Raw genomic sequence first — 14,597 nt, forward strand, 5'->3', positions numbered from 1 at the left:
TTAGAAAATGAATGGATACATGTCCATGATTCCTTTTTAAATACTTGTATTTAAAGTCCACTATTTTGTCACTAGCTTTAAGAATAGTTCTTATTTATCAATGTTATTCACTCAATCTCCGTAAAATTTGTTGTATTTTTTTCTCCTTTTGTCAGGTTTTTAAGAAGTTCACCTGATGGCGAGAGGTGTTGGGATTCTAGCGTTCTTCCATCTACACTAGCTTAACCGCTCTTCCTCACTTAGAGCCCTCTCTGCTTCTGCCTTCCTACATTTTCATGGACTCACTATTGTGCTTTGTGAGGTGTTTTTGTTTTGTTTTGTTTTTCTGTGTGTGTGTGTGTGTTTACCTTCAGGTGAAGGTAAGCACACAACATGTGCTTGTGTGATAGGATGGTGCACATTCCCAGAGGCTTTATTATAACCCAATTTCATGCTGTATATTATGTCCTTTTCCCATACCAACTTTTAAATTTTTCATCTAGTTTCTAGTGTCTAAGAACACATTGACTAAAAATGCCACTATTTGTTTATGATACTCTCAAATCCTACCTGCCCCGCTACACCACGAATACCTCATTAGTCAATATTTTTAAGTCCTGAATATGGACAGCTCTTACTTTAAAGTCAATTCGTCCTTCTCTGACACTAACTAAAATGATACACTTGTAAGGCATATCTCCAAATTAATATACAAAATAGTACCCCCTACATTGTCTCCTTTCCTCCTCAGTCCTGTTATATTATAGGGCGTGCATATTTTGAATAGATACAATAATATTGGGGCTAACTCCAAAGGTGGTATCTTTGTAGAAGATTATACAAAAGTTTTAATTCTTTTGATCCCCTGATTCGGGGTACCAATACTGGGAAAAACTTTCTTGTCTATTTCTTTTTCATTGGAAATTGATGGATTTTTTTAAGTATCAGAGAATCATCAATCATTGTTTATTTTCCTGTCTAGCTTCACTATCCTTACAGACTGTGATTATTTTTCTCAGATTCTGGAAATATGTTGTTTACTTGTCTTTATATTATATAATTCTGTATATTTCATATATGTCATTATACTATGTACAGTGTTACTATTGTTCTTTTGATAGGACACTGGGAAACCTGACTCAAGAGCTTCTCTTCTGATACCAGTTTATCTTGCCAGTTTTCTAATGACCTAAAGCTAAATATTAAAAGCTGAGAGTTTACTTATGCTAACTATTCAGAAATCCTTACACAGAGGTAGCAGCTCATGTTTTTTCTTGAGATCATTGTATAACATTTATTGAGGCAAGGGTAAAATCACAAATTGCAATGCGACAATAATTGAAAGTGAGGTTGCTGAAAAAATTCATAAATGATTTGAGAGACCTCTAATACATATTGAATAAACATAGCAAACTAATAATCTACTATATATATTCACATGTATGCACACATACGTTTATATAATAAATGCAAGAATCATCAATTACTATGAAAAACAGATATGTTAAAACATATATCCCTAAATAGTTTCTTAATTATGTAAGACTCATAATTTTAATGTCTATTCACATTACAGAATTTGTTCTTATTATATATGTGTCATTTACCTAACTGAGCTGTCAGACTCGTCTCTCCAACTGATATAAAGAGCCCACATAGTATGTTGGGATGAATCAAACAACATGAATATCACTTTTGCTTAAGTCACAAAATAATTGGTAGTCAAAACAGCTTTCTTCACCTCTCCAATCCTCATATATCTTATTCGGAAAAAGATTTAAATTGCATGACCATATCCACATTTTTTAAAAAGATAAACAAGTTAATTTGGAAGTACTTTGTTGATTACAAATAGTATAAGATACTAAAATTAATCATATACACTTGTATTATATGTTCATTTCATCTGAGAAACTGCCTAAAAAAAAAAAAGATGGAAATTTTTACAATAGTTTATCTGAGTTTACACTATAGGGATAAGAAATAATGATATAATTTAAATTTAGACGTGGATTTTACATGCTGAACATCCTACTTAATTACAACAATGCACTTTTTTTGATTCACAAATAGCCAAGAGCCATTTTTCTCAAATGCAATTGAAATATAATTACGGGGACAAGGGACTAATAATAAAACAATTTTCAGTTTTTAAAGTTAACAAGTTTCAAGTGAATTCCCTGATTACAAAACCAAAATTAAAGCAAATTTAAAATATTGTACTTTATAATGCATCTGATGGTATTTATTTATCAACAAAAATATGATTAAAATGCAGAACATTTAAGGTTGATAGAGATAATTAAGCATAGAAAATTTAGTAATCAGTTTGTTGCTATTGAATGAATAAAGGATGGGAAGAACTTTTAATAAATCCCAAGAGATAAGAGCTTGCTAACTTTAAAACAAAACGCAATAAAAACATTTTATAATGTGTACTTTTGTCTAAGAGCAGAGGAATGTACAGGTGTTAAATTGGCCACAGGAGGGGTATACTAATATTTCCTAAATGTGAAAGAATTATGAGGAAAATAAAGAATATATTTACTGAAAGGGATTCAAGTTCAAACAGTCTATAATTTATACCAACCCTATACTGAAGCTCATACTTAATCTCACGTAATGCACATTTTTACACATATTACTCCTATTTCACTGGAAATATGGATTGTAGTTCATTTGTTAGGGAAAAACCCACTAGAGTTCTTTCACAGGCACATTTCCCCCCAGTTCAATTCTTTCCATATCTCTATTAGCTTGTTTATGCAATGGACTTTCAAGTCAATCTAATTTGTGATCTCAGACTTAAGCTGAGGATTATCTATTTAAGCATGAGTCAATTAATTTTATAAATACATATTAAGTACATACTATGTATCAATAACTATTTTATGCAGAACACAGTGATTTACAAAATATACCACCACCATACAAGTTACAGTCTTACTAGAGGAAACAGTCAATAAACATATAATCCACTAAATGAAAGACGTCATTAAAGTCATGGTAAACAATATATAGTAAATAAATGGATAGGATGAAAGAAATCAATAGAAACCGAAATAGGGTAAGCTATTTTTGAAAAAGTTGAACAGCATATGACAGAGAGACTGAAAATAATGATGTGGGGATGGCTCTAGATGAACCAGGTAAGGTCGTTCCGGGTCAGATTGTAAATAAAGACCCTGAATTGGGCAAGCGCTTAAAGTATGTGAAGGAGGCCCTGGTGGGCACATATGGAGCAACATTACTTAGGAGCAGTGCATTTAATATCAGGATTATTGACATCAGTCCAACAGAATCCAAATTCTGGATGCCTTCCATCTTCCCCACAGGTGCCTACCACCTTGTGGTATTAACAGGTTACTTCAACAAGCAAAGCCTCAATTTACTCCTCTGTCTAATGTTTTCATACCTTCCTCACAGCATTTCTGTGATGGGACTTGAATACACAGTGCTTGAAAAAAAAGACTCAAAATAGTGTCTAAAACACAGAATGCAAGTTAAAATAAATGTTTGTTGCCAGCTGTGGAGCTTAATGCAAGGGCAAACCTGGATTTAATTCTCAATGCTTCTGTCTCTATTTACATAAACTTGGGAAAGTCATTTCACCTCTCTTTGCCTCAGTTTCCTTATCATAATATGAGGGATTATAGAGGAACCCATTTTAAATAGTTGTCATAAATATACAAATTGCATTAAATTAGATTAATAGCACAGTGAATCATTTTGCTTCCTATGATTTATATGCAGAAATGCTATTAATAGTAGCAGAATAAAAGTGACCACAAATAAGACAAAAAAACTTAGTTCTTCATTTTTCTAGTAGATCTTTTCCCTGTTATAAGCAACACTCCCCAAAATAGCACAATAATTGACTCCATTCACAAACTAATAATCTAAAAGTTATATTTTAGTTGTCTTTTTTGGCACCTTCCATAATTAATATATGAGAAGGTAGTATCTACTCTTCTTGATATGTCAATATGTGGTTTATATTCACATCATGGGTCTTGAGACCTAAGTAAGAAGTGGATCCTGAGGCAAGGACTTGGATGCAAGTGATTGGTTAATAAATTGCCTCCAGGTCAGCAAATGAGAGGGAGCATGGGAAAGCAATACAGAAAGAAGAATCCAAACAGGGTGTTATTTTGAAGTTCCAGCCTCAGAATAATTCCTGTAGGGGAACTATGGGAGGTAAATAAAGTGTGAATTTCCATACTTCTGCACCTGTTAGACAATGGCTTGGGATTTCATGGGAGGTGACTGTAAACTTATAGGCACTTTAGGGATCCCTCGGGGTGCATGTGAGCAAAGTGGTTCCAGTAGCCAAGGGAAGTCTTCCAAAGAGAGTTGCAGGTGCAGGTCATTAGAGGCAAAAGCATGCAGAAATTGTAGTGCATGTAGTGTGTGTGCATGGGTGTGTGTGCATATTAAAGAATGAAAGAGAACCTGACAACAGTAACAGTGTCCACCACAAACCATTTCTCCATATGTCATTGCCATCACTTTCTTGACTAGACAGATAGACTCTAACTGATCCCCTTCCTTAACCAGATTTCTTGCCTGCTCTCCAACTGTTGTCCATTCTGCAGTGAAGCTGATCTTTTCTAAACATTCTGTGTTACAATTTTCCAACTGATTTCCATTGCACTGAAATGAGTGCAGATTTTTTACTCCAGCTTACAAAGACCTACAGGATCCTGGCTTCTGCCTAAGTCTCTGGCTTCATCTAATACAACTGGGTTTCTCTGCTTAAAGGCTTCTATTCTACCCAAAATGGGCATCAGAGTTAGAACAGACCCAGGAAATGAAAAATGCTCTCCAATTTCTTTTGCAAGAGAGATCAGTAAGGATGATGGTCAAAAGAGACCTCCCGGTGGGGAAGAAACAAGTGACCAGTGTGGTCAGCTAAGGAATTTGTTGTATTTTATCAAAGTGAGACACCAGCTGTTCTTGAGATTCGCTGGCTGCTCATTTCCCACAGCACCAACACTGTTCAACAAAATGCAGGGCATGTTCTGAGCTAGTGGCCACTAGAGGGTACTTTGCTATTGCACTTTTTCCAGACACTTTCTGATTATAGTTTTCTGATATTTATTTCAGAGCTTTACATCTGCTGTGGTTAAATTTACCAATTTCCTGCAGTTTATAGTATTATGAATAGCCACATAAAGTCTTGCTAAAAGATAAGTACCATCACCTGAGATTTCAGAGTCAAAAAGTGATGTGATTTTCATTTCTCTTATGTCAAATCATGTGGATTTGTGACCATACATATGTATTTTGTTAAGATTAAAACAACAACAACAACAACAGATATGGGAATTAGAGTACATATGTGCTGGACAGAGCCCATAGCTCTGGACCATAGCAAATATCCATACTATTATCTGCCAATCATCATTCCCTATCTGATATACGTTTACATATACAAATACACACACGCACACACACACACACACACACACACACACATATGGTTATAATAGAAGCAACCATGGTTGATGATGATGATGACATTAACATGTTCAAAATTTGTATCCTAGCACTATACTAACTTGTTTACATAGCTTATCTTTTGTAAAACATACTATTTAAGGCTGTGTGTCTAAAAATTTGTTCCAGTACTTATTATCTGTGCATTTGTTAAATTGCTTAGATACTTCACACTTCAGTTTCCTTGTAGGTATATGCTGTTGTATAAATAAAATAAAGTCCTTGTGATACAAATAACTATTACTTTGTATTGACTGAAGTTCAAAATAAATTTAATAACAATGCCTTGTGAGTCAGATATCAATTATTCTCTTTTATGGGAAGAAGTAGTTGAGACTGAGTAAATATCGCCAAATCTCACAGACGATAAAGGATGAAACCAGGCTAAAGGCATGTGTTTGACCTTTATGCCTTGAAAACAACAGCCAACTCCAGAGATGTATGGTCCAATGTTAGGCATCTGGCCCAAGTCAGGTAAATTAGAGTCCATTCCCAGAATTTTTCAGACTCTACTTAGATAATACTATCCCTTGTTTTCTGGATTGGAAGATGTTAAATCTGAATTTTATATATTCCTCTATTGATCAGGTTGGGGAGGCTTAGTTGAAAGAAAGAGAGGAGAGAGGAATGAGCTAGAGAGAATAGTACTAAAGTACCTAAACCCTTAATTCTTGTTTTCAGGAGCAGAAAGACTCAGTTGCTTCTTTGCTCCTTTCCTTCTTCCCTTTCCACACTTAATTTGATTTGATAATCCAATGAATTCTTCTTTTGCCTATACTAGTTTGATGGGTTTTAATTGCTTACCAAAGGCATTACCAGCAGCAGCATTACTATAATTTTATATCTTCTAAATGAAATGGTTCACAAAAACCAATTTTCTAATAAATAAAATTAATTCTGAAATACCAAATGAACTATTTTTTTTTTACTTCAAGAAGAATCAACTTACTATCTCGACTGAGAGACATTCTTGATTGCAAAATTCCAGATCAAATTACCCCTTAGCTAAGACCTCATATTTAATATTGCCATATCAATTTTGTGTGCTCATTTTTCCTATTATTTTAGGAAATAAATATGTGTTGTTGTTTTTAATTATCAGGTAATATGTTTCCATTTAGAGCATGCTTTCTTCAGAATCCAATTAAATTTGAGTAACTTACTCAACTAATTGTAAAAAAATATAGCTATCAGTTATAAAGGATTGACATAGTAGGGTGCTAGGTATTGCAAGACACAATCCTAAGTACATTCGGTATAATTTAATTTGTCTTAAGGGAACATCTTATCATGTTACAGAAGAACAAGGAAGAGGAAGAAGAGGAAGAGGAGAAATAGGAGGAGGAGGAAGAGGAGGAGAAGAAATACATTATAGGAGTTGACAAATTGTGTGCAGAAAACAGTGTTATTTAAAATATGTAAGCACATATATATGTATATATTAATAAATACACTACTTTTATTGATCTTAAAGACTTTAGGAACACTCAGTATAATCTTTAGTATACTATAGGGTTTAATTTTTTTCAAACATTTAGTATTTTAAATTACAAATATCTTCTCATTTATATGCTGCAATATATGTGATGTTAAAGTCAGCTGTTAATTTCCTGTTTACTTGTGCTACACAGGTCTCCTTACATAGCCAGGTGATGCATGAGGTTTTAATGATAGCTCACTGAGGTAACATGGAAAAATAATGTATATCTAACATATTATTTCTAAAATTTTAGTAGCATTTAGAAAAGTTTTATAGTTTACAGGTTATGTGAAAATGAAATACAACATGATAAACCACTTTTCTTCTTCTAGTCCTCAGGGGCATCAGACAATATACTGAATTTGATATCCTGCTGAAGCTGTTTATAATGAGGACTTACTACCGCCTATCACTATTCATCTGGACCTATATGTCGCATACAGTTGACGCTATCCCACTACAAGAAAAAGCTAACAGTGATTTACCAAGCAAAAGGGTAGTGGATCTGACGAAAGATGATGGTAAAATATTACATCGCACCAAGCGTGGCTGGATGTGGAATCAGTTCTTCTTGTTGGAAGAGTACACAGGTACAGATACACAATATGTTGGCAAGGTAAGAAAAGCAATTAAGAAGTGGTAGCAATGTAGTCGGTTTTATAACACCTTCCTGTGCTGATTGTTTAAAATAATGATTATTTCAAAGTATCTGACTAATTACGATGTGCAGAAGGCATAGTATTGCAAATGTTCGTAGCAGGGTAGAATGGGGAATGTGATTTATTCAGGTAGCTAAGTGCAAGTCAGTATCCATAGTGAGCCTCAATATAAAACATCATCTGTGGACTTGATTCATGATTAATCGACTACATTTGACTTAATTTTATGTGTGTGCATTTAGAAGATTTTAAAAACTTTCTTCGAAATTTAATTTAACATCATGTAAAATAATAACTTAGTGTGCTATGTGAGGCAAAAAAAACACAAAAATATAGTCAGAAATTATATTGGTCCCTACTAATGAACAATTTATCTTAAGTTGAATAGTAAGCAGTGTATGAGAGTAAGTACAAATACTTCTATCTAGATGGTCTGTTTCTTAGTCTCAGTCGAACTGAACTACTTCCTGCCTGTAAGCCAGACCAAAGGACTCAAGGAGAAGGAGAAGGAAAACAGAAGTAGAAAGAAGGCAATACCTTTGGGATGAGCCGTCCTAGTAGCAGCAACAGGAGCTCATTAGCAGTCCGGAACAAATGGCAATAGAGAATACGTAACTCTCCCTTCTTATATTCAACTTTGGGAAAACAGATTCACAATCTTTGTCTTCCTGCTTCTTCTCTGTCTCAAAATAGAGGACATGATCTTGCCAATGTCCAGAATTTTCTATTATCCATCTTCGCCTTACCAGTTTCACTCATACCATTCTGTATACAGGACAATTCCTTGTTCACTTCATTGTCCCACATACGTGCCTAACTAATGCTCAGATACTTTCACATTCTAAGAATAAAACGAAATAAACAGTGATGAATGCTAACACTGCCCAGAAATCATATATATTGTTTTCTTGATTCTTTATACATGATGCTAGAAGTGACTGGGATGGTCTGAGTATTTTTTGACTTATTGTCAACACAAGGCAGAGAAGATAGAACAGGCCAAAAATAAAAATATAAAAAGTACCTGATATCAGAAAGTCATGGCTATTCCTTTTAAGCCAGAAATACATTTATTCTGTGAAATTGCCAAAATCTTCATTTAATTTTTCATTTTGTGTGTGTGACAGTATTTTTTCAAACATAGCTTTTTATTGGAAGCCTATTATTTCCTCTTCTTTTGATATCTGTCTCCCCTGGTTCCATAGGTCATATTCATTTTGCCCCATAGAGTTCACTGGCTGATTCCTTTTTCCCTCTTATTTCTCCTCAGGTTAGTCATAGGGCATCCCCCTGCACTCCTCATTTAACATCACTTTCCACACTATAGTTAATAACTAACATCAGGATATTTCAAGTTCAACTGACAAATGTTTGTGTCTAAGGACTGAAATTGCCTTGTGAATCTTTTTCTAAGGCAGTTCATGAGGTCTCACATAGAGGGTTTTATCCTTGGAGATTCACAGATGCAGAAGAACAGCCACAGATAAAGAGAGATACTCAGTCATAAGGCGATCAAGGCTCTACTGCAGGCATTTACTTTTAGCTATCAACAAAAATGCTTCTTTCTAAAAATTGAGTGTGCATTGATTAACAGACACCATTATTGCACTGACATTTTAAATATACACTAAGCTTTGGATCTTTTTGTACCATCCTGCTTATTTTTAATTAGTTCAATAATCTGTCAAAAATAGTTACGTGCATAGTTTTATTTAATTAGTCTTCATAAAATATTTTATCACTTGTCTTTGGAAAATAACCTTTCTTTTTTTTTTTTTTTTTTAAATCCATGGACAAGTTAAGGTGTCGGATTTCTGTGCCTACTTATCCTTGACAACCAGATTATGAACCAAAAGTGCAATACCATTATAATAATCAGAATTTTTGTCAAATGAAGATAGTCAAACCCAAACTGTGTCAACTATTTTCAAATTATACTTGGAAAGAAACATGTATATGAAAGAGAAACTTCAACAAATAAAACGCATGCACTTCTTTTGGAAAAAAAAAAAAAAAGGATTTCTCTGTTTTGTATCAGGGCCTTGTCTTAAATTTGCCATGCACCATATAGTTAGTTCAGATAAAAGTAGGCTTCCAAGGACTTCCTAGGATTCATTAAGTTCTTAAGGGTCTATGAACTCTCCTAACCTGTTCTTCTAGTTTCTGACCTCATTATTCATTCGCATATGCAGAGACTAACCAGGCCTTTGCCCTCAACTTGGTCAAACATATGAGTTCTCTGGAGGATTTAACTTTTTGAACGCCAAACAAATTGTTTTCTTTTTGACCACGTTGTTCTGTTTCCCTCGTCTTCAAGGACCCACATTTATATCATGTGATATAAATACCTACCATATTTACCATGCACCATGATTCAAAGAGAATATGTAACTTCTGATGTAAAGAGATTTTCATATTTTTTCTTAGTTTTACAGAAGGTTGGTATTGCAGACAATGTTAAGACCTCTTTCAATTTATAGGTGATATAAAACTGTGTAAAGTTGGAAGGATATATAATCCTTGGATGCAAAATTTAGGGTTTGATTCTAAATTTAAAGGAAGGAGTTTTAAAACAAATAATAAAGTAGTAGCAGCAAAATTTAATAAAATATACTTATGTATGCACTGAAACACGAAATTTACAAGGGTCAGTCCTGATTATGCCATTCAGTAACTGTGCAGAACTTTAGAAGTTAATTAAACTTTCCAAACCTCAAATTCTTGTTAGGTTAAATTGTCACTGAGATTTCTTTAACTCCAAAATTCTGATGTATTCTAGGATTATGGATGCAACTGCATTTGAGGGCAAGAAGAGCTAGTATAAATTTAATCAAATTTGCATGTGGATAAATCCAAGGAGGTGAGATTGCATATGGCAGGTGTGCATGTGAAACACACATGCAAACACACAAACACACACACACACACACACAGACTAACCTAACACGATGAAGTTAGATCACTACTGTAAAAGGCCCAGAATTCCATGCTGAGTTGTTTTTACATACAGCATGGAAAGTGAGTCCTGTTGAAAGTTTTTGTACTTATTTTTGATGTATCACAAGTATGGAATGCTCAGTTTGCTTTAGTGTCAGGATGGACTGGAGAAGCAACAAAATGAGTAACGATGATATTTTTATAAGAAAAACTAGGGAATATTTCTGTATGTCATTTCAGACTTTTGCAATACAGGACAGAAAATTGAGGCATGTTGAAATTAAGAGTAATTTTTGTATTTTAACTATACTGGATTTAAAATTAAAAAAATAAATTACGAGTAACTTTGGTTTTCCACAATAATGCAATCTGAAGTTTGGTTGCTCGTTGTTGATGGAAGCTATCAGAGATTTATTAATTCTGTTTTTTGTAATGAGGGAACTTCTTGGTTCTTACTTAAGAGGACTACAAAGTTATGACAATTGCCATGTAGTTTCCTTGTGATTTGAATAGAGACATGTGGCTGAATTACTTAGCCAAAAGAGTAATACTGCTCAAGAGAAGAATTTAATAAATTTAGTAAGAAGCATAGCAAAGGCTCTACCATTCTGTTAAAGAAACTTCATATACATTTGATTTCTTACAAATTAGATCTAGATCCTGAGAAATTGTCCTCAGGACAATCCTGAGTTGTCATGGATTAATAATTAACTGATCATATGCCTATTATGGAGAATTGATATTGGATATCTAGTTATTAAAGCACATTTATTATGCAGAGAGATACCAAACTTACAGGTATAATGTTTATTCCTTTTAAAGGAAAACATTAGCATTCATAAAATAATTTGAAATATAAGCTTAATTGACTATTACATTTCAATTCAAGGCATTAGCTTTGCTCAGAGAAATCAACATCATGCCGTGGAACTGTGTATAACTAGGCACCATTTAAATACAATATATTTTTTATAGAGTTAGCTCTACATTTTTAATAGTGTTAATTCAAAAACTTTTACTGTTCCAGAGCTGAAAACATCAAGAGTGTAATTACAGAATCCCAGAATGGAAGAGGACTTTTAACATTTATCAAGATCTTGGTTACAACTTGGTACAACTGATTTAGGAGTTAACTAAAACAAAGGGAAACACGGGTACAGATAGGAGTCTGATTTCTAACAGACTGAGTGATGAAACTCTCTTTTGTACTTATGGTTATTGACATATGCACTAAATATTGATATTTCTCCAAAGTATACATAAAATAATGTATTTGGACAGGCAGTGTTCTCTTAGGCTTTCAGAAAATGGCAGGTTGATGTGTACAGAAACAGAAATAAAGTCTCAAAGTTCCTGAAGGATGTTTGATACATTTTTATAGTATATTACAGTGTTTTTCAGAATCTAAATAAATTAGAAAGCTTTAGTTGGGCTGCAGTACTTGTGGTAGCTGTTTCAGATTTATGGGCACATTGTATCCCAAAAATGCTCTTTCTAGGTTAGTTGTTTAAAGCTAAAAACACATGAGAAAAATATTAAGCATGAAGTCTAGGTTTTCTGGACAGTCTACAAAGGCTTATTTCACACTGAGCTCTCTAAAATTTCACTTTTCAAACAGAGTGCTGTCATTTAATTCTGACTGCCAATTTCCTCGCTGCTAGCCCTCTATCACCACTTCCTTGAGCCACTGTGTTAGTGCACTAACTGGACTTTTTAGTTGACTTCATTATTTTGCAATTCTTAAAAACATACAACACACTCTTTCTTTCTTTCTTTCATGTTACGTGAGTCACCATACAGTACATCATTAGTTTTTGATGTAGCATCTCTTGCATGATGCCAATCTCCAGGTCAACCTATCTATAGAAAAATAACCCAAATTCACTTAAGTAGAATCCCCAACACTGGATATCGTCCCTACAACTATGGTTTTAGCTCTGGGCAAAGGGAAATCTCTTCTCTTCCATATGCTTGACTTCTATTTTATCAGGGTCACAGACCTTTTTCAGAGAGTATCTAAACCCTTTTTCATAATTTCATCTCTTCTCCTTGCTTTCAGTCCTACCTCAAGTGAGTCCTCATACAAAATGCCCACTGTCATTCTCCCCAGCTAGAATTTCCTGTCAAAGTTATACTACCTCTCAACTTATTCAAGGCATAATTTTAATTATTTTGGTCTAATATTTTACCATCGAGAATCTGTGAATTTTGGGCTCTGAATCTGTGTTGGATTTCATTTTTTCTTACCTGAAATGTTTGACTTAATGTATATATTTACTCAAAATTAATATTCAGTTGCTTTCAATATATCTCTATTTGCCATTTATTACTCTGGGTCCTGAGGTATTGACACTACAAAACACTAAAAGAGCAGAGAAAGTTAAAAAAAAAAAAAATCCCACTTTCCTGATACATGTTGCACCAAGTCAATTTATTTCCCGTATTGCCGTTATACTTGGGGCTCCTAATTGCAACCCAAGATCCTCCCATTTTACTCTATGCCTTCAAACAGCACAAACTTGAGAATCCCTTTTACTTCAAAAAAATCTCTATGTCCTTAATATAGATAATTTTAAACAGACATTAAGAATTAAAAGATAAGGGGTGCCTAGGTGGCTCAGTGGGTTAAGGCCTCTGCCTTCAGCTCAGGTCATGATCTCAGGGTCCTGGGATCAAGCCCCGCATCGGGCTCTCTGCTCAGCAGGGAGCCTGCTTCCTCCTCTCTCTCTGCCTGCTTCTCTGCCTACTTGTGATCTCTGTCTGTCAAATAAATAAATAAAATCTTTTAAAAAAATTAAAAGATAAGATTAAATAAATTCTGACTTTGATTAAGGAACTGTAACTACTTCTAGAAAAGTTTATATTTAAAATTTAAGCAAATTTTTTTTCTGGAATATAGCAACTGTTAAACCATTCAAAAAATATTAGAGTATGGCAGAAAATATTTATTAGTAAGATTGCCAAATATATGTGTGATTTTTTCCTGATACCTTCCACCAATTTCAATGCTTTTGAACTATTTCTAATATTTCAACATTCTCTTGCTCTACTTTAATACTTGTAGAAAATCACATCCACCCTTGTATATCCATCAGTGTTTCAAAAAGAAAAAAATAAGTAAAAGAAAGAAACTTAAAAAGAAGTAATAGCATCTCCAGGATGGTCTAGAGGGAGGATTGTGAAAAAATATTTAAGCACAAACATCATCTATTATTATTATTATTATTGTACAAGTAATTTGTGCTCCTTACAATGAATTAGGTCCAAAAAAAAATAATGTAAAACATATCAAAGATTAACTATAATCACACTACGAAGATAAGATTAAAATGATTACATTTTTGTTTATTTTCTTGTTACATATATTAATACTGTAGATTTTACATTACTTCTATATATTTTACTTTGTCTTTCTCAGTTAATTCTGTTTCTGCACATTGTTAAAATTTCAATGTTAGCCATATGATTTCATATATATATAGTTTTTGATTAAATTAATTTTATATCTTTTCTGAAATTTCTATATAGAATAGTTTTACACACACATACCCTTTGGTGACGATAATTTGGTAACTGATAATTTTTAGTGTATTTTAAATTATGTTTACTAAATTACTTTGTTAACTGTAAGTGGAATTCCAAGAGTCAAAGATATCATTTTAAAGCTCTGGATATGCACTAGTCAACTGTATTTCAGAAAATTGATAACACTAATCTTCCAAAATATGCCAACATGGGACATTATCAGTAAGCTAGATATTTATTTGTAAAGTTACGACTATATTAATGTGGATTTTAGACCTATGTATTATTATTCAATTAATTTAAAGAACTGACCACCTACAATGTGGGACATCAGGTGGAGTCCTAAAAATAAGAGTAAATAAAATGAACCTGTCTGCATTTTAGAAATAGATATATGTAAGTTATTGTAGATTTATTAGTCTCTATCTATAAAAAACAAAATGCTGTTATCACTGGACTGCTGGAGAAAGACTGACAGAAATCTCAGTTTAGATGAAGGATGATCCTTTTTTCCTTAA

At 33.4% G+C, this 14,597-nt stretch overlaps 1 protein-coding gene across 2 annotated transcripts in view; it reads left to right on the plus strand.

Moving 5' to 3' along the window:
- Positions 1-14,597, plus strand: part of CDH9 (cadherin 9) — a 134,293-nt gene that overhangs the window by 38,329 nt on the left and 81,367 nt on the right. The window contains exons 1-2 of one of the 2 annotated variants that reach the window (XM_044233465.1): positions 6,872-6,896; positions 7,291-7,574. In XM_044233465.1, coding sequence (XP_044089400.1) covers positions 7,347-7,574 — 228 coding nt within the window. In that variant the 5' untranslated portion in view covers positions 6,872-6,896; positions 7,291-7,346. Of the gene's footprint in view, positions 1-6,871; positions 6,897-7,290; positions 7,575-14,597 lie in introns of those variants that run through there. The other variant, XM_044233456.1, reaches the window with a different exon arrangement.

Source organism: Neovison vison, chromosome 1 (assembly GCF_020171115.1).
Source record: "Neovison vison isolate M4711 chromosome 1, ASM_NN_V1, whole genome shotgun sequence".
In the NCBI taxonomy this organism is placed as follows: domain Eukaryota; kingdom Metazoa; phylum Chordata; class Mammalia; order Carnivora; family Mustelidae; genus Neogale; species Neogale vison.